At 53.5% G+C, this 21151-nt stretch overlaps 3 protein-coding genes across 4 annotated transcripts; 2 read left to right on the plus strand and 1 right to left on the minus strand.

Annotated features, from left to right (window-relative positions):
• Positions 1–421: 421 nt before the first annotated feature.
• Positions 422–3080, minus strand: CDCA3 (cell division cycle associated 3; the record flags this gene model as incomplete). Its single annotated transcript, XM_082773421.1, has 5 exons — positions 422–806; positions 1161–1282; positions 2421–2612; positions 2712–2817; positions 2901–3080. The coding sequence occupies 5 exons, from the start codon at positions 3078–3080 to the stop codon at positions 666–668; spliced, it is 741 nt and encodes a 246-aa protein (XP_082629547.1). The 3' UTR covers positions 422–665.
• A 49-nt stretch (positions 3081–3129) lies between these two features.
• On the plus strand, positions 3130–15032 carry USP5 (ubiquitin specific peptidase 5). 2 transcript variants are annotated; one of them, XM_082773388.1, is made up of 20 exons: positions 3130–3324; positions 3669–3794; positions 4065–4131; positions 5654–5787; positions 6122–6267; positions 6581–6765; positions 7343–7437; positions 7790–7983; positions 8146–8217; positions 9497–9578; positions 9750–9875; positions 10084–10237; positions 10607–10781; positions 12172–12260; positions 12473–12595; positions 13185–13328; positions 13482–13627; positions 13707–13860; positions 14471–14555; positions 14701–15032. In XM_082773388.1, exons 1-20 carry the CDS (start codon positions 3217–3219, stop codon positions 14792–14794), a joined length of 2499 nt encoding a protein of 832 aa, XP_082629514.1. In that variant the 5' UTR covers positions 3130–3216; the 3' UTR covers positions 14795–15032. The 2 variants fall into 2 exon arrangements, with proteins under 2 accessions (XP_082629514.1, XP_082629513.1); XM_082773387.1 differs by having other exon boundaries at positions 12473–12664; positions 14701–15030.
• Positions 15033–15432: 400 nt separating this feature from the next.
• TPI1 (triosephosphate isomerase 1) lies at positions 15433–18303 on the plus strand. Its single transcript, XM_082773405.1, has 7 exons — positions 15433–15622; positions 16414–16537; positions 16630–16714; positions 16849–16981; positions 17213–17298; positions 17451–17538; positions 17740–18303. The coding sequence occupies exons 1-7, from the start codon at positions 15511–15513 to the stop codon at positions 17856–17858; spliced, it is 747 nt and encodes a 248-aa protein (XP_082629531.1). The 5' UTR covers positions 15433–15510; the 3' UTR covers positions 17859–18303.
• Positions 18304–21151: the final 2848 nt, after the last annotated feature.

The following is a 21151-nucleotide window of genomic DNA, read 5'->3' on the forward strand; positions in this document are numbered from 1 at the left end:
CAACCACTACTTCCAAGTCTGTTCTAGATCTTTGTAACCCAGGCTAATAAAGAAAGCTGACATAAGCACCACTGACTATGTTATTCCCAGGGTAGCAGTGAGCTACTGCAAACAAACCTCTCCTCCTGTGAATACTGCCTACTGGTCCTCTCCTGAGAGCATCCCATACCTCAGGGCATTCTTCTACCTCTAAGTCCACGGGGAAGGCGTTCACCTATGCTCTGGGTGAGAGCAATCCATTAGTTCTGATGCCTTGTCACTACTTTCAGCCCTACCATGGGTGTTACAAACAGGCAAAGCTGAGTATTAGAGCTAATGGAAGGCTGAACCATCAGTTCCTGCCTGTTGGTCCACAGATGACATGGTGCACTGGGAAAGCAGGGTGCTCCAACTGTTCTATCAAGACAGATACAGTCACAGCAAGGGTATATAAATTTATTTGCTACAGGTAAGAACTGTACAGTCAATACAGCCTACAGAGAGCCAAAGCCTGTACTGTACACAACACATGCAAAACTATGACAGAATGCTCTTTCCCTTTTCCCCCAACACAGAAAGGTAAAAAGTGACAAGTCTGGAGTTCCAGTCTGTTGCAGGATTCCTCTCCCAGGAAGATACTCAAAGCACAGAAGCAAATTACAGCGAGACCCTGGGAAAGGAAGTCTCTAGTTCTCCACAAAAGGACACTGCTGGTTCTCTTTGTTCAAGTCGCTCCAAGGACAGTTCCCAGCTTTGAGGCTCCTGCTCAGATCTGCTGCCACTATTTCCTTCTCCCCGAGGTTCTCTCCCAACACGTGCCTCTTGACCTAGAGAAGGGAGAAAGAAAACAATGTGAAACAATTGAAAGTTAACAAATCCTCAGTAAAACATATAATCCCTTTTCAGGCCATTCAGCTAGTCTGACAATGCCTGTCACTCCAATATGTGAGTGATGGACTCTTTTCCAGAGCATAGTAGAGGATGTACTGTGGTAAGACAGAAGATACAGACATTGAACAAGTGTTGAAGGGATCTAGGGACAAGATTGTCCCACAGAAAAATACTTGGAAAGTCACCAGGTTCCACAGGAGACCACAGCTCCGGTCTAGAGCCATACAAAACACAGAAAATTAAAGTTTCAGGCCATTCTCCCTCCCACAGTACAAGGCATTAAGCTTTACCTGGCGAGGGGCAGAAGCACTGGGGGAATTATCATCTTGTAGGACACTGAAGGGAGAGCGGCCATTTCCTCCAGATGTTACCAGGATTTTGTTGCCAGCCTTACGTCTTGCATACTTGCTCCCTAGTGAGGGAAGGCAACAAGTCAGTGTGGTACAAAAGAAGCTATTGGGTCCTGAATTTCAAGTGCCTCCTGACAGATGCAAACTAGTCTGCTTGCTTCCACAAATAATGTTATCCAAAATGTAGAAGGATTAATATAAGAAAAGGGCTGAGGTTGGAAGAGACCTCTGGAGGTCATCTGGAGATGACATTAGCAGACATTTTTTCTCAGAAAGAGCAGTCAGGCACTGGAACAGGTTGCCGAGGGAGGTGGTGGAGTCACCGTCCCTGGGGGTGTTCAAGGAAAGGCTGGACCTGATGTTTAGGGACATGGTTTAGGGGGTGACATTGGAGGTAGGGTGATGGCTGGACCAGATGATCTGAAGGTATTTTCCAGCCTTAGGGGCAATCTGGTCCAACCCTCCTGCTCAAGCATGACCACCTAGAACACTTCTGGTTGCCCAGGGCCACATCCAGGCAGCTTTTGGAGATCTCCAAGGAGGGAGACTCCACAACCTCTCTGGGTAACCTGTTCCAGTGACAGAACCTCTCATGCTTCAGTCTGTGCCTATTGCCTCTTATCCTTGCACTGAGGCACTAGTAAGAAGAGCTTCATCCTCTTTACACCCTCCCTTCGCGTATCAGAGAAAATCCCTGAGCATTGTCTGCTCCACACAGAAGAGTCCCAGCACTTTCAGACTCTGCTCATATGAGATGCTCAGCAGTTTTCTGAAGCATGATCTATGCTAAAGACTCACTCACAACACTTGGATGTGCTTCCTGCCTTCTACCCCCAGCGATTCCCCATGGAAAACCTGTAAGGGCCCGCTGGATAAATCACCAGAACTGCAAACCTGTCTCAGACAGGTGAAGAACACTTCTATACATTTAGATTTTAGTTCTAACTGCAGATTACAGATGCAACTTCTCAATTCCTGATGGAAATCAGTTCTGTAGGAGCACAATCCCCCAGGGAGCCTCCAGCCTAATGGTTACAGAGCAGCAAGGACAGGCTGCTGAGCTGGAAGGAAGGGACAAAGGCCAGGTGCCTGTGAGGCAGCCAGCCTTGTGCGTGCTGCAAGAGACCCCCAGGGCCCTGACTGGCAGCAGCCGGTCCCCCCCGCGGCCCGGTGCCCCCCACACCCCATCCCCGCACTCACCCGCGGCCGGGGCCGTCCCGGCGGGGCGCGCAGCCTTCGGGGTGCCCTCGTAGCACCCTGCGGGCGACGGGGGCCGCTCCGCCTCTCCCCGGGGGGCCGCGGCCGGCTCCTGGCGGGGCCGTGCAGCCACCGGCGACTCGCTCTGGGCGCCGAAGGCCTCGCTGAGCTGCTCCACCAGGCGCTGCAGGCTGTCTGCGGGGGGAGGCAGCGGTCAGAGCCCCTCCAGGCCCCCCCCGGCTAATGGGGGTGGTGGGGAGGGGCGGGGGGGCGCTGCCCCGCGGCCGCACTCACCGCTCAGCGCCTCCTTCAGGGGCGTGCGGGAGATGCCGGGCGTCGGAGACCGGGGGTCGGCGGCGGGGCCGGGCTGCGGGCTGGGGGCGGCGGGGGAGCTCAGCACCTGCAAAGGGGGGAGGGGGGGAGCAGCGTGCGGTGAGGTGAGGCGGGGCGGGAGGGCAGGAGAGGAGGGGAGCGGGGCCGTACCTCGATGGGGGTGCGCAGGATGCCGGCGCTGGGCGAGCGCGGGTCGCGGAGGTGCTCCGGGCGCCGGCCGCGGGGCGGCGCGGGGGTGGCGGGGGCGCTGCCGGCGGCGCCCATGGCGGCCCCGCGGTCGCCGCCGCCGCGATTCAAATCTCCCGCGCGCCGCCCGCCGCGCGCTCCCATTGGCTAGCGCCGGGAGCCGGGCCACGCCCCGCCGAGTCAAGCCACGCCCCCGCGCCCCGCCGGGATTGGCCGGCGCCGCGGCGGGCGCTGATTGGTCGGGGTGTGTCCGCGGGCGGGGCCGCAGAGAGCCGCTGTCATGGCGGAGCTGAGCGAGGCGCTGCTCTCCGTGCTGCCGTCCATCCGCGTGCCCAAGGCCGGCGACCGGGTCCACAAGGACGAGTGCGCCTTCTCCTTCGACACGCCGGTAAGCGCCCCCCGCCGCCGGCCCCCGCCGCTCGCCGGGCTCCCCTCCGCTCCCTCCCGCTCCCGGCCCACCCGGCCGGCGGGGGGGGGCGCCGCCCGCGCGGGGCAGCACGGGATTTGTAGTCCCGCGGCGGGCGGGGCGGCGCGCGGCCGGGCGCTGAGCGGGGCGGGGCGGGACTACGACTCCCAGCGCGCCCCGCGGCCGGCCCCGCCCGGCCGAGGCATGCCGGGAGCTGTAGTCCCGCGGCGGCGGCGGCTGTGTCATTAAGATGGCAGCGCCCGGGGGTCCGCGCCCTCACCGGGGGTGGCCCCGCGGCCGCCGCCCTTCCCCTCCCTCCCCCCCAGGAGTCGGCGGGCGGGCTGTACATCTGCATGAACACCTTCCTGGGCTTCGGCAAGCACTACGTGGAGAGGCACTTCCAGAAGACGGGCCAGCGGGTCTACCTGCACCTCAAGCGGACGCGCAAGCCGGTAAGGGGATAAAACGAACAAAATAAAAGAAACACAAGAAATAAAACCAGAGCCAGCCAGGTGCAACCCCTGCACACAGCCCTTATCCCCCCTGGGGGGCTGGGGTGCCCCCGGTCTGCAGCCCCGCTCCTGTTGGGTCCTCACAGGGGTTGCCCCGAAAGCCTCAGCCTGGCCTCGTCCCGTCCTCACGCGACTTTAACGTCAATCCCTAAGTCCTGCAGCGTGCCCGCCCCCATAACCCTGTCCCCCCGTTTCTTCTCCATGAGACAGAAGGAAGAAGATGCTAACTCCAGTGCTGGGGACCCCCCGAGGAAAAAACCGACTCGCTTGGCCATTGGTAAGGAAGCACCCGTGTGCCGTACATTGCTTCTCCTTTCGGACCAGGCCTCTGGAGCTGCCTGGCCGCGTAGCAAGACTCTTTTCCCTCTCCTCTGCTAGGCTGCTCGAAGCTAGCATCCCCAGCTGAATTCAGACTTAAGGTCTTCTAGTACGTCTCAAGTGGGCAGTGACTGCAGAACGGGTGTTGAGATTTTGTTCTGCGTTCAAAATTGCATCGTGTTTTCTGTAGATAAAAGCATTTTGGCTTCTCTCTTAACTCCGTGTGCCTGACTCAGCTGGGTGTGCACATTAGCCTTGGGGGGCTGTAGGCTAATGGGGATGTATCCAGCGTGGGTCAGAAGGGAATTGGAAAATAATGTGTAAGTGTGAAAAAAATTGGTTTGAAGTTTCCGATAGAAAAAGTATTTTTTTAAACTTCTCAAAATTTGAACTGGTGTTATTGGTATAAAAAGGGAAGAAACGACTGGCAAATGGTGTGTGACCGTTTTTGGCTAGATAGCTCTCTGAAACACGAGGCTGATACTGGAGGATGTACATGAGGACTTTAAATATTAAAAGCAAGTCCCTTTTTGGGAGGACAGTGCTGATTGCTCTTTTGCACCAACTGAAAAAGCTGTCATGGGAATCAGTGAAGATGCTTCTTATTTGGGGCAGTCTCAGCTGGTGATTTCTGAACCATTACGGAGATCTGTAAAGCAGAGAGGACAGGAACATTCTCAGCAGTAACAGGTCCTTGGCCTGGTGGAGACTGACCACTAGAGGGAAATCCAGAACCTGTACCACGTCAGTCCTGCTTCTTGCTCACTTTTTCCCTAGCTCTGCCTTGCGTAGCAGTCCTGGTGGATTTCAGCAGTCTGTTTCCCTTTGCTTAGAGTTCAGGAGCTGTGTGATGTCCTGAAGGGTTGTGTATTGCTTTACTTTGTGAAGTGATGACAGGAGATCTCTCTGGGATGTGCTGGGGAGGCGCAGAAATGGATTATTTGCATGTGTTGTTGTGTCATGCGTGTGATTTTTCAGGTATTTCTAAAGTCGTTCAGGCTTGCAGCATCTGCATTGATGTGTGGCCGTTTGTGCGTAGTCTAAACACTATAGGTGTCTGAGGGAGAGTTGCAAGAGAAATTGTGTTTTGATATTTGTTTGTTTTGCAAGAGTGATTTTTGTTTGTTTGTTTGTTTTGGGAGTACCTACAGAAATCAGAGACTGTTTCCTCCATTGCAAATGTAACTTTTGTTGATTCTTTGCAACTGGCAAATAAGCTTTTTCTGCTTGTAGGCAGGGTCTGGAGTTTCCTTCTAAGCATCTATAAAAACAGCTGGTCAAAGCAAGCCCATTCTAGGCTTTTATTTGCTTCTGTGACGTCCACACCTATGGCAGCAATTTTAGGACCCAGACAGCTTGTGGATCACTAAATCAGAGTTTTGCCTTAGTCATGCTGCCTTACTTCATGTCAGCTGTGGGCACAGAAGCCTTGCAAGCTGTTTGGTTCTGCCCATTGCCACAATGCTTTTTTCTTCCTGTAGGTGTGGAAGGTGGATTCGACATCACAGAGGAAAAGTTTGAATACGATGAAGATGTGAAAATAGTTATTTTACCAGAGCATTTGGATATTCCCCGTGATGGGCTGGAGGGGCTCCCTGACATGGTCAGAGACAGGGTGCGTTCGGGTGAAGGGCGGTGATTTCTCTTGGCGGGGAGGAGGTGAAGCATTACGGTGAAAGAACTGCTGCCCTGTAAAAGTGATCCTGCTGAGCTGCTGCGAAGTCTCAGCCTGAAGTAAGCAGGATTATTCAACACTTTTATAAAGCACTTAGGCAGTGCTTTGTCGTACAGAGTCCTGCTCTGTGGCTGAGGCTCCCAAGCACTGCCTTTCCGCAGCCGACTTGTAGTTCTGAGCCTAAATGCGGAGTGCTGTGGCACTGGAAGCTGCTCTTCTTCTGAAGAAAATGCTTTTCTTCATATTTTTCCCCCCCACACTATTCTAATTGTAGATTGCCAGTGCGGTGGAGGCCATCCTGACGGCAGACTCAGCGTCGCGGAAGCAGGAGGTGCAGGCTTGGGATGGGGAGGTTCGGCGCGTTTCCAAACACGCTTTTTCCCTGCACCAGCTTCAGAACGACGTCCGCATCCCACCATGGTGAGCGCAGCGCTGAGAGCAGCTGTACTGCTCTGTGTCCCCGATCCACCCTGATCGCCTTCTTCTCCTGTCCTGGAACTGTGGAAGATGGGATTTCTTTTGTGAGGCCTTGCCCTGTGCCTTGTCGTAGTAGATTCAGGGGAAGGGGCAAACTAAGGCATGTCAGGATGTCCAATGTTTTGAAGTAAGAGAACTGAGAGCACAGAAACCTTTGCTCATGCTATGGCCAGTGGGTAGTGACGGAGAGGGCGTGGGCAGTAGAACCCAAAGGTTTTCACCCTAACAGCTCTTCTCCTCCTTTTCTTCTCAACAGCGGCTGGAAGTGCAGCAAGTGTGACATGAGGGAGAACCTGTGGCTGAACATGACCGATGGAGCCATCCTCTGCGGCCGGCGCTACTTCGATGGCAGTGGGGGCAACAACCACGCGGTGGAGCATTACCGGGAGACTGGCTACCCGCTGGCTGTGAAGCTGGGAACCATTACTCCTGACGGGGCTGGTGAGAAGGGGGCTGCAGGGAGGGGTAGGGATGCCCACGCAGGCTGGCTGTGGGCTCTGACCAGGCGCGTAAGGGAGGATTTCCAGGTACCAGGCTGGTGTTGCCTGTGTTATGACCTGGGAAGTCTGACATGCCATGAACCATTCCCACTCTGACAGCTTCTTGTGGCAGGCAAAGAACCAGCAGATAAAACCTTGCCTTCCTCCTTCCCTCGCTTGTACTTTAAAGGATTTTAGAAATTATCCAGATTGCTCGGTGTGGTGGCATTTACCTAAATTTATCAAAGGATTTTGTGTCGAAAACCTGAGTGGAGTAGCACAGTAACCCACTTTCCTTACTCCAGGCATACATGTAACTCTATATCTTGATCAATGAGAAAGTTGTTTGTCTTGTCACATGTTCTGAAGGAATTTCAATATTCTCTCTGTTGGCTACTCTCCTGGAGGAAAAAAAAAAAAAAAAAAAAAAGAGGAAAATCCAACTGCTCACTCTGTCAAAACTCCCAGTTCTCTCCATCCAGAGTGAATTTTAGATCACAGGCCATAAGTCTTTCCTTTTCCTTTGTGTCCCTGCGTAGATGTCTACTCCTACGATGAGGATGACATGGTGTTGGATCCCAACCTGGCAGAACACCTTGCTCACTTTGGGATTGACATGCTCAAGATGCAGAAGGTGAGGGGGAGTTCCTGCGTAGGCCCAGAGTGGGAGAGAAGCAAGTCTAAGATTTCTTAGCTGGATCCCAGCTTTCTGCAGCTATGCAGAACCGTTCCATAGTGCTGGTGCATGATTTCCATGCCCCTTTTTATAGGATAGTTCGAATTTCTCTCGTGTTCCTTAGCATTCCTCCTTCTGTCCCAGATACTCAAATATTTGAAAAGAATTTTTATATCTTCCTCTTCTTCTAATTTAATCAAACAGGATTAATTCAACCTGTTAAGTTTCTCTGCTGTTGCCCTTTTCATGCCTCAGATGTTCACTTGGGTCTTCACTGAGAGTTTTTTTTTTCCTGTGACCCCCTCAACAGACAGACAAGACGATGACAGAACTGGAAATAGACATGAATCAACGCATTGGGGAGTGGGAGCTCATCCAGGAGTCTGGTGTGCAGCTCAAGCCCCTCTTTGGGCCTGGGTACACTGGCATCCGTAACCTGGGCAACAGTTGCTACCTCAATTCTGTGATGCAGGTGCTGTTCAGTATCCCAGACTTCCAGAGAAAGTAAGTGAGCTTAACCTCTCGTTTCCACTGGCCTGGGATCCCCTGGGATCAGTACAGAAGTCTCCTAGAGCTGTGAGCTTCTGGTGCAGGACTCAGACTCAGAGCTGTGTCTTTACTGGACGAGTCCGTGCGTCCTTCAGATGGCTCCGTCCTGTTTTGCAGGTACGTGGACAAGCTGGAGAAGATATTCCAAAGCGCACCTTCGGACCCCACACAGGACTTCAGCACACAAGTGTACGTAGACTTTTGGTGGGAGAAGGAAGGCCGAGGCTGCCTGGGTGCGTCTCCTCTGCTTTGCTGCAGGTTTCTCCCTCAAGCCTTGCCTCTTGGGTTCCTTTCCATCACCAGACACGCTGATCCTCAGCGATCGATAAGGATCTGAGTCAGGAACCCTCCGCTGATAGCCCTAGACGGAGAGGACAGGGGTTACCCCAGTGCTCATGAGAGGCTCTTAAATGTAGTGTGTGGGGAATGCAGTACCGTCTGCTACCACGGGGGGATTTCTCCTAGGCATATTTTGTCAGCATAACAGCAAAAAAAATGCTGGCATTCTGCAATGGGGGGCTAAGAGCAAAGAAATACATAGATTTAGAAAAATTCTCTCTCTGTGGATAACTTACATATGCTTAAGGAGGCTTCCTGCAAGAGATCTTGTGCAGACACCAGCAGGAGAATATACAGCAGAAGGAGCGCAGGATTTCAGAGGGTGTTTGATTTTAAATACGTGGATGCTCTGCTGCATCTGCTCTAAAACAGCCAAGCAGTATGTGGGGGTTTGGGATGGAGGAATGCAAGGTGGTGTTTGTGGAAGAGAGTCCAGAGGTAAGGGGAGTTTCTACATTTGGACAGTCGGGGGTGAGGTGCTCAGTTAGGAGGGAATTGAGAAAGACTTTTGCCTGGGCAAAGGGCTGAATTGGTTGGGTTTGGATCCAGACAAATGGCAACAGTGATGGGGAAGAACTGGAGTGAGGTGGAGTAAAAGGAGGGTCTGGGCATAGGAGGAAATGACTTGAACGTTGCTGCTGTCCATGCAGTGCCTCAGGCAGTTATTCTTAACCTTCCCCCTGGGAAAATGTGATCAGTCTGCTCGCAGCAATGCTATTTCTGGCTCAGGCAGTTTCAGCGTGCCCTGCTGTCTCCTGTGCAGCCTGTAAGATACACTGCTGCTGTACCCATGTCAGGCTGCGGAATCCTTTGGCTGTTGCACGGCTGCTGTAGGGCTCGGCGCTGGCTGCCCTTCTGCGGGGAAAAGGAAGCTGTTCCTTTATCCCCACGCTGCAAACAATGGCTGAGTTTCGTGTCCAGAAGTCCTAGTAACTTCCCAGTGGGGGATGTCTCGTGCAACCAGAGAGCAGACCAAGACAAGACAATCTGGGCTGGTGCAGCTGAGGAAGCTGGTTCCTGTGGCATCAGCAGTCATGTCGGTGTTACAGCTGGAGGGGTCGTTGTGGCTCCTGGAGTGTGAGGGGTCGAAGAAGATAGGTGGGTGCTAACGGTGACTTCATCATTCCAGAGCCAAGCTGGGCCACGGGCTGCTGTCTGGGGAGTATTCAAAGCCGGTTTCTGCGGAAGGGGAGCAGCAGCCTGATCAGAAGGTGAGCCCTGGGTGCGGTACCCGTGTGATGGGGGGAGAGAGGACCATTTCTAAAGGTGTGTCGTGGGGCTCTGTCACCTGAAGAGCGTGGCTAGGAGTAGAGTGTCACGTGCCATGACACAAACGCTTGGCAAACCGTGACCGCCTTCCTCTTCCACCTTGTTCTGTGCAGGGTGTGCAAAACGGCATTGCTCCCCGCATGTTTAAGTCCCTGATCGGAAAGGGACACCCGGAGTTTTCCACTAACCGACAGCAGGACGCCCAGGAATTCTTTCTGCACTTCATCAACATGGTGGAGGTAACGGCTGAGTGTGTATCGCTAATTTTGGAAAAGCCTGGCTTTGTTTTCCTGCTGTAAGAAAGGGGTGAGGTATGGAGGTGAGATGCTGGCATTTGGAGCAGAGAGAGGGAGAGAATGCAGGGAAAAGGGGCAGGTAGCACCCGTGGGAGAAGAAAGAGATGTTCAGCTGTGTTACATCTGCCCTTCTAATCTCTCCCTTGTTCAGAGGAACTGCCGCAGCTCGGAGAACCCCAATGAGGTCTTTCGTTTTCTGGTGGAGGAAAAGCTGAAGTGCCTGGCCACAGAGAAGGTGAAATACACCCAGCGTGTGGACTATATCATGCAGCTGCCTGTGCCCATGGACGCTGCACTCAACAAAGGTCAGTAATGTGCTGAGGCCGGAATAGCAGCAAACGTTATGGTTGGGTACTGTACATTTCTTACAGAGCTCCTTAAACGGGAAAGGGGCTTCCTCAGGGTAGTGCTTTGCCACTTCTGAAGCCAGATCCTTCACCTGTCTCAGTGGGATTCTGCTGATTTCTGCAGGGGTGGTACGACACAGTGATACCTCTTCAGAGCCTTTCCCTCCTACACTTCAAGCTGGGCTGTGATTTAACTAGAAGCAGCCAACTTTGTGCTGCGTTCTTTAGGACATGTTTGTAGGCCTATCCTGCCTCTGGGTGTAGCTTATACCAGTTATTTTGTTAGCACCTAGAGGTGGTCCTTGACTCCTGTGCCTTATTCTCTAGATGAACTGCTGGAATATGAGGAGAAGAAGCGGCAGGCAGAGGAGGAGAAGCAGCCACTGCCTGAGCTGGTGCGAGCCAAGGTGCCTTTCAGCTCCTGCCTAGAGGCCTATGGAGCTCCAGAACAGGTGGATGATTTCTGGAGCACAGCCTTGCAGGCCAAGTCTGTGGCTCTCAAGTGAGTGTGTGTGTATGTGTGTGTACAGCTAGCTAGGCTATGACAGCCTCGGGATCTCCTTTGTATTGTTTGGGGAAGGAGCATTACCAAAACGTTGCAGTCCTCCAAGCTCTGTATCAGTAGAGCACTGAAACAGAAGCGAACCAGTTCAGCAGTGCTGGAGTGTTTGCCCTGGAAGGATTACAGCAGGCACAACAGCCGTGCTAGTGAAACGCTGACCAGCAGATTTCAAATCCTGAGAGGCTACAAAAACACACTGATATTCCAGAAAACCGGCAGCTTTTATTCTAAATCCAGAATTTAGCTTTAAAATCAGTACAGGGGGTGGCAGCACCAGCCCTGCATGGTCTCCAGCTCTCTGTAAGGGAAGTTTTTAGCTGGTAAAGTTTGAGCAAAACACTGGGCATAATGGACACCACCTGAGTTATTTTAAAGGATGCTAGCTTAAATGCTAATAGCAGGGCTTAAAACATAGCTTTGATTTGTCTTGCTGTCAGCAGCACGTGCAGCAGTGCAAAAGTCTAACTTCACAGACTTCAGCAGCTTCCTTCTGCGATGCTACTGACTGTTCTTCTGCAATGACAGAGCAGTCCTCAAAGAATCCAGTAAATCCATACGGTGGAATGTGTTTTTACAACAAACATAATGCTATTAAGCAATAGCTACTGAAAATGAACAGTCAGTAAAACGATCACTTTGAAAAATACCATTGTTTTGCTTTTAAATAGAGAATTGTGTTCACGCACTTCGTAAGAATTACATTCTTACAACTACCATGGCTTGAGTTAATTTTACAATGTTACAATGATTCCCTGATAATAAGTATCTGTTTCTCTTACTATTGTTTCTCCCTTCGAAAACATTCTCCTCTGTTTCAGAGATGCCAAACACCCTTTCCCTCAAATTGTCTAACTAAGCATTCAATCAAATTCAGTCATTGTTAGCTTGAAATTTGCTGCTTCCACTTCGTATCTGAAGAAGCGCTCTTGCACATGAAAGGTGGTCCCTTTTTGCAGCGTTACCTGTTGGTCTAATAAAAGGTGTTATTTCCACTGCGTTCCTTAAGGATTAGACTTTAATTATTTTAATTAATAGTGAAATCTGAGGAAGCTTGTAAAATGCAGGACTGAGAGACAGAACGTGCTATTTTTTCCTTATCCCCCAAGATTTTGTAAATGCTGCATTCCATCTCGTTTGGTCGGAGCATCTGCTTTAGAAGTTGCTTTGTGCTTGAGGAGCTGTAAGCTCAGCATAGGAGAGCTGCGCGGTTTTGTTTCTCTCTGCCTTAGGGCATCCCTCCACCCCACTGACTGATTTCTTGAACCAACTAGATGTCCTCAATCAGTGCTGACAAAGCATAAAAACTAGCTGTGGTGTTAATCTCTTTCAGAACAACGCGGTTCGCCTCTTTCCCAGATTATTTGGTGATCCAGATCAAGAAATTCACTTTTGGTCTGGACTGGGTGCCCAAAAAGCTTGGTAAGAAGGACAAGAAGTACAGAGCATATAAGGTATCGGGTGTCATGTGTGGGTATTGTGGTTGTGACTGCAGAAAGGAAAGAAACTACCCCAAAAGGAGCTGCAGGCTGGCATGCTGTATCCCCAGCAGGGCAGACTTACCCTTCTAGATCTCCCAACGGGGTCTTTTCTTTGTGGCCTTACGGCAGGCTGAGCAGCGCCGTGTCTTGCAGATGTCTCCATTGAAATGCCCGAGGAGCTGGATATCTCTGCGCTGCAGGGAACGGGGCTGCAAGATGGAGAAGAAGAAATGCCAGACATCGCGCCCCCGCTGGTGACACCAGACGAGCCCAAAGGTAGCCTGGGGTTCTATGGCAACGAGGACGACGACTCCTTCTGCTCCCCTCACTTCTCCTCTCCGACATGTTAGTGATTCTCCTCCTCTTTTCCTGATGCCTGACTCGTTTCCTTGCTCTCCCTGTCTTGTCTCCAATCCTAGCGGTTTCCACTTGCTCAGACTTTCCCTGTCCCTCTGTCAGCGAACGCCGGCTGCCTCCCCTGCGTGCCTGTTATGCAAGGGAGTCTGTCGATTCCTGTACCGTGGAAGACGGGGATGTGGCACGTCTGGTGCATTTAGAGGGGGCAGAGCTGAGGTTTATATGAGGTTTAATTGGCAGAGGCACTCTGTTTCCACAAAACACAGCAGAGGGTAGGGCTTGAAGGTTAGGGAAGAGCCAGTGCTGCTGAGTTCATGCAGTAAATCCCCCTGCGAGTGAGACTGCACTTTTGAAGAAGAAAGTTCGTAAAGGATGAGGAGAGCAGAGCCAGAATTTGCATGAAACAAAGTCAGGAAATGATGGCTTGGGGGACAGTGTAGGATTGCACAAAATGGAGCAGGCAGGACTTGGGTGGGAGAGGGTGTCTCTAACCTGTGTCTTCCCACAGCCCCCATGCTGGATGAGTCGGTGATCATCCAGCTAGTGGAGATGGGCTTTCCCATGGACGCCTGCCGCAAGGCCGTGTACTACACGGGGAACAGCGGGGTCGAGGCTGCCATGAACTGGGTCATGTCCCACATGGATGATCCAGGTATGAGACCACGCGGCCACGACACAGCTTACGGCATCTGGGTCCTTGCACTTCCTGACCCACTTCAGCAGTGGAAACCTAAAGCGGTCTGAACCTCAGGCTGCCTCCCTTTTGGAGGCGTCTAACTGCTCTGTGTTCTGTTTTCCGCTGCAGACTTTGCCAACCCATTAGTTCTCCCGGGATCCAGTGGACCAGGGTCAACTATTGCTTGCCCAGACCCTCCTTCAGAAGACAGCGTGGCCACCATTGTCTCCATGGGCTTCTCCCGGGACCAGGCCATGAAAGCGCTTAGGGCAACGGTGAGAGTCAGGGGTGGCATCAGAGCGAAATGGTGCTCTCAGGATCTGCAAGCTCACAGTCTTTGCCTTTGCCTTCCAGAACAACAGCCTGGAGCGTGCTGTGGATTGGATCTTCAGTCACATTGATGACCTCGACGCGGAAGCTGCTATGGATATCTCAGAGGGGCGCTCGGCAGCAGACTCCATCTCCGAGTCTGTCCCTGTTGGTCCTAAAGTGCGTGATGGGCCTGGAAGTGAGTTCCAAGCAGTGGGAACGTCGATTTTGGGATGCAAACTCAGCATGGCCTTATCCTCCCTAATTAATGCAGTAAACCCATAGGTTTTAGCAGCAGCAGCTCCCACGGACTGAGCTGGTGGTGAGAGCTGGGAGGAATAGAAGGATGGCAAATGTAGGGCCTAACCCTTCCAGCCGGGCATTACTGGAAGCTGTAAGAGAGAGGCAAAGGAAGAGACATCTAGTGAAAGATTGTGCTTCTTTCTCCCCATCTTGCTTGGAGGCCTTTCTGATCCTCAGGCTTCTATTTTAAAAGCAAGTTCCAGTCCATTTGCCAGTGTTGCATGGCAGCTGGACACCGTAGGGAGGCGGAATCCTCACTGTTACCCATCCCACAGACCTGAGCCAAGTGAACACTTGAGAGAGAGAAGGCTGAATGGAAGCTGCCATCTCCTGTTTCCTGTCATGTTTGGCCTTGAGACCAAGCTCTCACAGTCACACTTGACAGGGTCCCATTTTTAAGACCCTTCAGGTCTCACGCATCAGGAATTCCCTAGAGGGAGGGTTGTTGGGGGTGCGAAGCCTTTCCTCTTTCTCTGATAACTCCTCTTTTCCCTCTTCCTGTCAAGAATATCAGCTGTTTGCCTTCATCAGCCACATGGGCACTTCGACTATGTGCGGCCACTACGTTTGTCACATCAAGAAAGATGGCAGGTAAGGGGGATTTTGACAGCATAAGGGAAAAGCTTTATTTAAATCATTGTCTCCGCCGTTTCCTCAGACATTTTGGGGGGAAGCGAGCAGGGACTTGCAGGGATTGCAGCAGCATCCTTGAGCTCCCCCCTTCTGCCTGTTACAGGTGGGTGATCTACAACGACCAGAAAGTCTGTGCTTCTGAGAAGCCCCCCAAGGACCTGGGCTACATCTACTTCTACCAGCGGATCCCCAGCTAGGACGGCCTCCTGCTGCCTGCGGAGAGGGGGAAAGCGGGCTGAAGGCAGAGGGGGGCAGCGGCGGGGGCAGTGAGGATCAGAGCAGGGTCCGTCTCCTCTTACCCCGCTCCTCCCTTCACGCTCTCCCCGTGGAGACCAAGGTGGAAGGAAACTGGGGGGGCCGGAGCCCCCTGGGTTGGGGACGTGAGTGAGGGGGGTTGGGAGGGAGGGGGGAGGGAGAAAATAATCAGTTTCTGTAGGAGATGCCCTCGGTGCCCCCGCCCTGTGCCACACGCCGCCATGGCGCCTCGCTGCCTGAAGGGGGGAAAAAAGGGGGGGGGGCTGCGTGTGCGGGCGGCTTGTACCCCGAGCGGCGCGGGAGGCAACGGGGGGGCCCCGCGGATTGCCAAAATACACGAGGGACGAAATAAAAAAAAGCCGAAATCAGCCCCCGCTGCTCGCCGCCTCGCTCTGTGGGGGCTGCGGGGACGGGAGCCGCCGGCCTGAGGGGGCGCTGAGGGGCTCCCCGCCCCTCCCCCTCCACCACCGCCACTAACGGCCGCTGCGCGCGCCGCCCGCCTCGCCTCAGCGGTGGGGGCGTGGCTTCGGGGAGGGGGCGTGGCCTCGGCCGCCGCCGGGCTATAAAAGGGGCGGCCGCGGGCTCGGAGCCGCCACTGACCTTCGGCTGCGCCCGGGACCCGCTGCTCGCTGCCACCTCCTCCTCATTGCTCCCCGCCATGGCGCCCAGGAAGTTCTTCGTGGGGGGCAACTGGAAGATGAACGGCGACAAGAAGAGCCTGGGCGAGCTGATCCACACGCTGAACGGCGCCAAGCTCTCGGCCGACACCGGTGAGGGCGCGGCCGCGGCCGCACGTCGCGCACGTCCCGCGCGGCAGCCCCGGGAAATGTCAGAGGGCGGCCGCGGGGGGTGGGGGGGGAGCCCTAAATATAAGTATAAATAAATGCGACCGCGCTAAAAATACCGCGACACCGGATCCCGGCCGCCTCCGGTAGTGTGGGCAGTGGGGGCGAACCGGGCCCCGTGGGGTTGGGGCTCGGGCCTCCTCCCCCGGGGCTCCCTCAGGGCGCTGAGGAGGCCCCGCCAGGCCCTGCCCCGCGGGCCCGTGGCCATCCGCAGCCCTTTTGCCCTCCTTTATCGCTCCAGGAGGCCCCCTGCAGCCCCCCTGCCCCGCTGAGGGGCGCAGAGTGCAGCACTGCAGCTGGGGTCGCTCAGGCTGTGCCCCCAGAGCGTGCTGTTATAATCCCAGGTGTAACCCGATGCTGCCCTTTTCCCCCCCGGTTCAGCATAGCCTCTGCAGCAGGGCAGGATTCCTGCCCGGTTTCTTGGTTGGGCCGTTTCCAAGGGACCCTGCGTGAACCGGCTGAGGGGCCTGCCTCTCTGCCTGGTCTCACCTATCTGGCTGCTGGAAAGGGTTTCCTCCTTGCTGTCGAGGCATCAGATAGCAGGGATATTCCTGCTTTCTGATGCTGCAGCAGGTCCCCCAAATGTCATGCATGCTGAGCCTTCCCAGCAGAGGGTAGGGAAGGAAATGATGACCTCTTAGGTCATCAGGCTCAGGGTTGGGTGCAGTTTCTGCCCTTGGCTCTTCCTGAAAGTGGCATTTTTCTCTGCCTTCCAGAGGTGGTTTGTGGAGCTCCTTCAATCTACCTTGACTTTGCCCGTCAGAAGCTTGATGCAAAGATTGGAGTTGCAGCACAGAACTGTTACAAGGTGCCAAAGGGTGCTTTCACAGGAGAGATTAGGTGAGCCCAAAGAGAAGTGCAAGGCCAGCATGGCTCTGCAGAGTTTGTTGCCTCCAGATGTGAATTAATACTCTCACCTCCTTTCTCCTCAGCCCAGCAATGATCAAAGATATTGGAGCTGCATGGGTGATCCTGGGCCACTCAGAGCGAAGGCATGTTTTTGGAGAGTCTGATGAGGTGAGAGGCCATGGGATGGAGAGATGGTACAGATCAGATAGGTCTGTGAAGGCGGGAGGGGTGAGCAGTTTGTGGGAAAGACAGGAGCACGAATAGGTGTGACTGTCACTTGCCTTTTTCTCTTCCATTGCCAGCTGATTGGGCAGAAGGTGGCTCATGCTCTAGCTGAGGGCCTTGGTGTCATTGCCTGCATTGGAGAGAAGCTGGATGAGAGAGAAGCTGGCATAACAGAGAAAGTGGTTTTTGAACAGACCAAGGCTATTGCTGGTAAGGGAAGAAAATGGGCTTTTTCCTCTTCATACACATGGGAAATGGCCGTTATGGCCTTTCTGCCTGTTCCTGGCCGTTCTGGAAGGCCTGCAGATATGTTGGTGGGAGTGCTGCCACAGTAATGATCATGTTAATGAAAGTTCTGCATGTTCCAGAAAGTTTTCCAGGTCTACCCTTCCCGACGTGAAGGACTGTGCTTACTTCTTACACCTTCTCCTTTCTCCCCAGATAACGTGAAGGACTGGAGTAAAGTGGTTCTTGCCTATGAGCCGGTTTGGGCTATTGGAACTGGTAAAACTGCAACCCCCCAGCAGGTACGAGCAAGGGAAGGGTGGCTGACAGGATGGCTGAGTGACCCTGTTCCAGAGGTCCTGCCAGATGATGGAACAAGACAGTTCCTTCTTTGGAAGGGAGCTGTACACAGGATGGTCCAGTCCTCAGTGGGGCTCCTTCTGTTCCATTGCAGGCCCAGGAAGTTCATGAGAAGCTGAGGGGATGGCTCAAAAGCCACGTATCTGATGCTGTTGCTCAATCAACTAGGATCATCTATGGAGGTAAAGGAGTCTGAAGCCCCTTCTCAGTGCAGGAAGCACTTAGATCTCTGCTTATTGCTGCAGCTGTACCTCACTGCTCTGCTAATGAGGAAATAGGAGGCTGGCAGAGTGTGAGGCCCTAACTGTTGGCGCTTCAGGCTGTCTACATCTGTTAAAAATACCACGCTCTGCTCATCTCTTAAAATCCTGTTCCCTCCTTAGGTTCAGTCACTGGCAGCAACTGTAAGGAGCTGGCCTCTCAGCATGACGTGGATGGCTTTCTTGTTGGCGGAGCTTCCCTCAAGCCAGAGTTTGTGGATATTATCAACGCCAAACACTGAAGCTCCAACAAGGAGCAGTCCCTTAACGGTTCAAAGCAAGAAACAGAAGCAAGAAGGGACCTTTCATTGCACATGTCTAAGTACAGAGGCCTCTTCTGAGGCTTTCCCCCCCAACCACGGTCATTGTTCTAGCTGTGCTGCTAACCCCCACCACCCTGTTGGAGTCCTGTTAGTGTCAGCCTGTCTCAGCAGTCTCTCAATTGGCAAAATCCTCGGTTTTCTGTTGAGCTGTTTGAGCCCACAGTCAACTTGGCCGTTGCCTCCCCCTTTGTCTGCAGTGCTACGGGTAGAGATGGCCGCTAGTACTGGGGGAGGAAGAAGGAACCACCATGTGCTGCATCCTTCAGGCCCATCAGCAAGGGGCCTGGTAGCTTAGACCTTTGTGAGACACCTTACCTCACCGATGTCCCGTATTGAACAATAAATGAAAGGGAAATTAAAAAAAGGTGTGTCTTGGATCTTATTCAGGAGTGATTAAGGACAAGGTGTGTCCAGAACTGGCATACTTGCTCCTGGTGAGCTCTCGCTCCTGGCTGCAAGAGAGTAACAGGGTTTGGGTTTTTGGTCTTGTTTGTGGCTGGTGGTTTGGGGTTTCTTTTGTTTGCTAAATTGCTCCAATAGGCATTGCACAGCTTCAACCTGTACTTTGCCATTGCAGCTCTTTGGGCATGCCCCAAAGCACCTTTCATCCTTCCCCTTGCAGCTCTCTGGGTCCGTGGTGCTCTCTCTGTGTGCACCTATTCCTCTTCGCATAGGAAATTTTCAGGCTGTGTGCTGAGACTTTGCTCACAGCCACGTGGTGGGGGATAGGAAAGGAAAGCCAGACCAGAGCTGGGAGCTTTTGGGTAACGCAAAGGGCAATGAAAATGGAAGTGCCTGGCGAGGAGGAGCTTAACCGAGGCGGCGCATCACTGGGTGTGTGGGCAGCGCGCTGCCACACAGCAGGCGTGCGGAAGGGGGACGCGGTTAATGCGTGCCTGAGGGATCCTCTCCCACCTCACGCTGTCCGCTCTGCGGTACTTGTGGGAGGAGGAGGATCCGAGGAGCTTTGCCATGCTGCAGGTCCTCCGGGGAGGGATGGGGCCGGTCCCGGAGCGCCCCCCGGTGCCCGGCCTCTGTCCGAGACACCCCCTGCAGTGATGGGAGCGGCAGGCTGAGCACGAAGGCAGTGACAGCAGCACGGAGACGGCTGCTACGTGCTCTAGGTGCCCGGAGGGGCGTGCAGAAAAGGACGTTTCAAAGGGAACAACAACAAAAAAAAAAAAAATCTTGAAATCTTGCTTCTGCAAACAAAGCGCTTCTGAGCGGCTGTTGGGGCACGGCCTCAATCTGGCCCTGCCACAATTAGAGCATTTGGGGACTTGCAGGGACAGGGACTGTGCTTGCAGGCTGCCAGCAGCCGGCGTGCCGGGGCACTCGCAGGACGAGCCTCAGGCTGCGGCTCCACTGTCAGCTCTGCTGCTGCCCAGCCCTGCCTGAAGAGCAGCTCGGCAAGAGCCCAGGAAAGTGACCTACATAGACAAAACAGATGGGAGCGGGGCAGCGCTCTCGCTGTTTTCAGGGGAACACAGGCACACAAAAACATTTAATGAGGAATAGAGCCGTGGACAATAATCTCTGCATCAGCAACAACCTCGGCTTTCTTCTTTTTGCATGCTTTCTGGCAGGAAGGACCACAGCTCTGTCGAGTGGAAATGCTGCCAGATCCTCACCCTGACTGAGAATCGTAGTAGCTGGATCTTAAATGTGATGCTGCTAGGGGGAGAGCGTACTGTGCCAGATGAGACAGCCCCAGCTCCAACCAGGGGCCAGGCTGAGCTTTCGTTCCCAGTAGGCACAAGCATGAACACACCTGTACATCACATATGTGTATATGCACATGGATGGTCACACAGGTAAAACAGAGCACTCGCATGAACCCAGGCAGTGCTGGCAGCCTTGTCCCATGCCCCTCTGGCTGAACAGGACAGGGGGCCACTAGCAAACACATCCATAGGTAGGCACCCACACGTGGACCCTGGGGCTTTCCCTGGGACAACAGCTACAAATAGCCAGGGTACCATTCTGCCTCCCCCTCCTGCTGTTGTCTCTCTGTGCTCCTTTCTGAGTGTGCAGAGGACTTTTTACTACTTAACCTAGCAGTTGCCTCCTTACTGATCAGTAGTTTGGGATTTTGTTTTATTTATTTATTTTGTATACCCTGAATAAAAATTCTCTTTTAAAGATTTCAATTTCCCTCTATAATTTGTCCTGTCTAAAAAAGGTCTTTGGTCATCTGGAAACAAGACAACTAAACCATATGTTGCTATTGTAAGACTCACGTAAAATGTGCCTACAGACACATTACTTCTTCCAGTCCATTCTTCAACATAAAGGAGAGAGGAATGGGAAGAAAAGCATGTCGTTGCTTTTCTTCCTGCACTGACTCTAAGGATTCACTGAAGAGCTCCCTAAAGCTCCTGGAAAACAAAAGCAACAGCCAGAAAGCTTTCAGTATGGTGGGTTGTTTTTGCAGGAGATATAATGGTAAAAAATAATAATAATAATGTGTGGGTTAATGCAGGTGGAGTAAGAGATCGGCACTGGGGTGTCAAGGGATGAGACAGGGGACACTGGTGGTGGTTTGCTCATGGTCCTGAGCACGGAAGAGTGCTCTGCAACAGGAACAGCAGCTGATGCATGAGCTGCAGGAGCTGAGACTCTCATGCCTGGCAGTCATGTGTTGACCACACGAGCAGCACACACTGAGCAGCAGAGCCAGCGTGGCACTGACCCTGCAGGGACTTTACCCAGGGTCTGTGAGGGAACAAAGTGCAGGAAGGGGGTAGGGCCTTGGACTTTGGCACTCGCTGCAAAACACAGGCAGCCATCAGCTGCGAGCAGAGCTCCTGGCTCTGGGGGTGCTGTGCGCCATCGGCCGGCGCTTGCTCCCCAGCCCATGGGGTGAGCATCACACACCACAACTCCGGGGCTGGATGAGTGGCCTCCAAAATTACCCTTCGACTCTCTGAATGCGCTCCTATGAGCTGTGGATGTCACTGAGCTAGGAAGGGCTGGGAGCACTGGGGAGTGTAGAGGGGGCTCTCAAAGTGATTCCAGAGAAGCCTGAGGCGTGCCCTGAGCTTTCCAGACAGGATTTACTACTAAAAGTGACAGGGCGCTGCAGTTAGGGCGGCGAGCCACGGGAATCAGGCGGGAGGGCTGTTAGCAGAAGGGTGGCGAGGAAAGAAGCCACAGGCAGCTCACATCGCCCAGCAGGGCACAGCAGCACTCCGTGGGAAGCAGGGTACTGA

The sequence above is a fragment of the Aythya marila genome (assembly GCF_965140915.1).
Source record: "Aythya marila genome assembly, chromosome: 1".
Classification (NCBI taxonomy): domain Eukaryota; kingdom Metazoa; phylum Chordata; class Aves; order Anseriformes; family Anatidae; genus Aythya; species Aythya marila.

Coding starts and splice junctions, on each gene's coding strand:
- USP5 (XM_082773387.1), top strand. CDS start 3,217: ATGGCGGAGCTGAGCGAGGCGCTGCTCTCCGTGCTGCCGTCCATCCGC. Junction 3,325..3,668: donor CCTTCTCCTTCGACACGCCG/GTAAGCGCCCCC, acceptor CCTCCCCCCCAG/GAGTCGGCGGGCGGGCTGTA. Junction 13,861..14,470: donor AGTGCGTGATGGGCCTGGAA/GTGAGTTCCAAG, acceptor CTTCCTGTCAAG/AATATCAGCTGTTTGCCTTC.
- TPI1 (XM_082773405.1), top strand. CDS start 15,511: ATGGCGCCCAGGAAGTTCTTCGTGGGGGGCAACTGGAAGATGAACGGC. Junction 16,982..17,212: donor ACAGACCAAGGCTATTGCTG/GTAAGGGAAGAA, acceptor CTTTCTCCCCAG/ATAACGTGAAGGACTGGAGT. Junction 17,299..17,450: donor AAACTGCAACCCCCCAGCAG/GTACGAGCAAGG, acceptor GTTCCATTGCAG/GCCCAGGAAGTTCATGAGAA.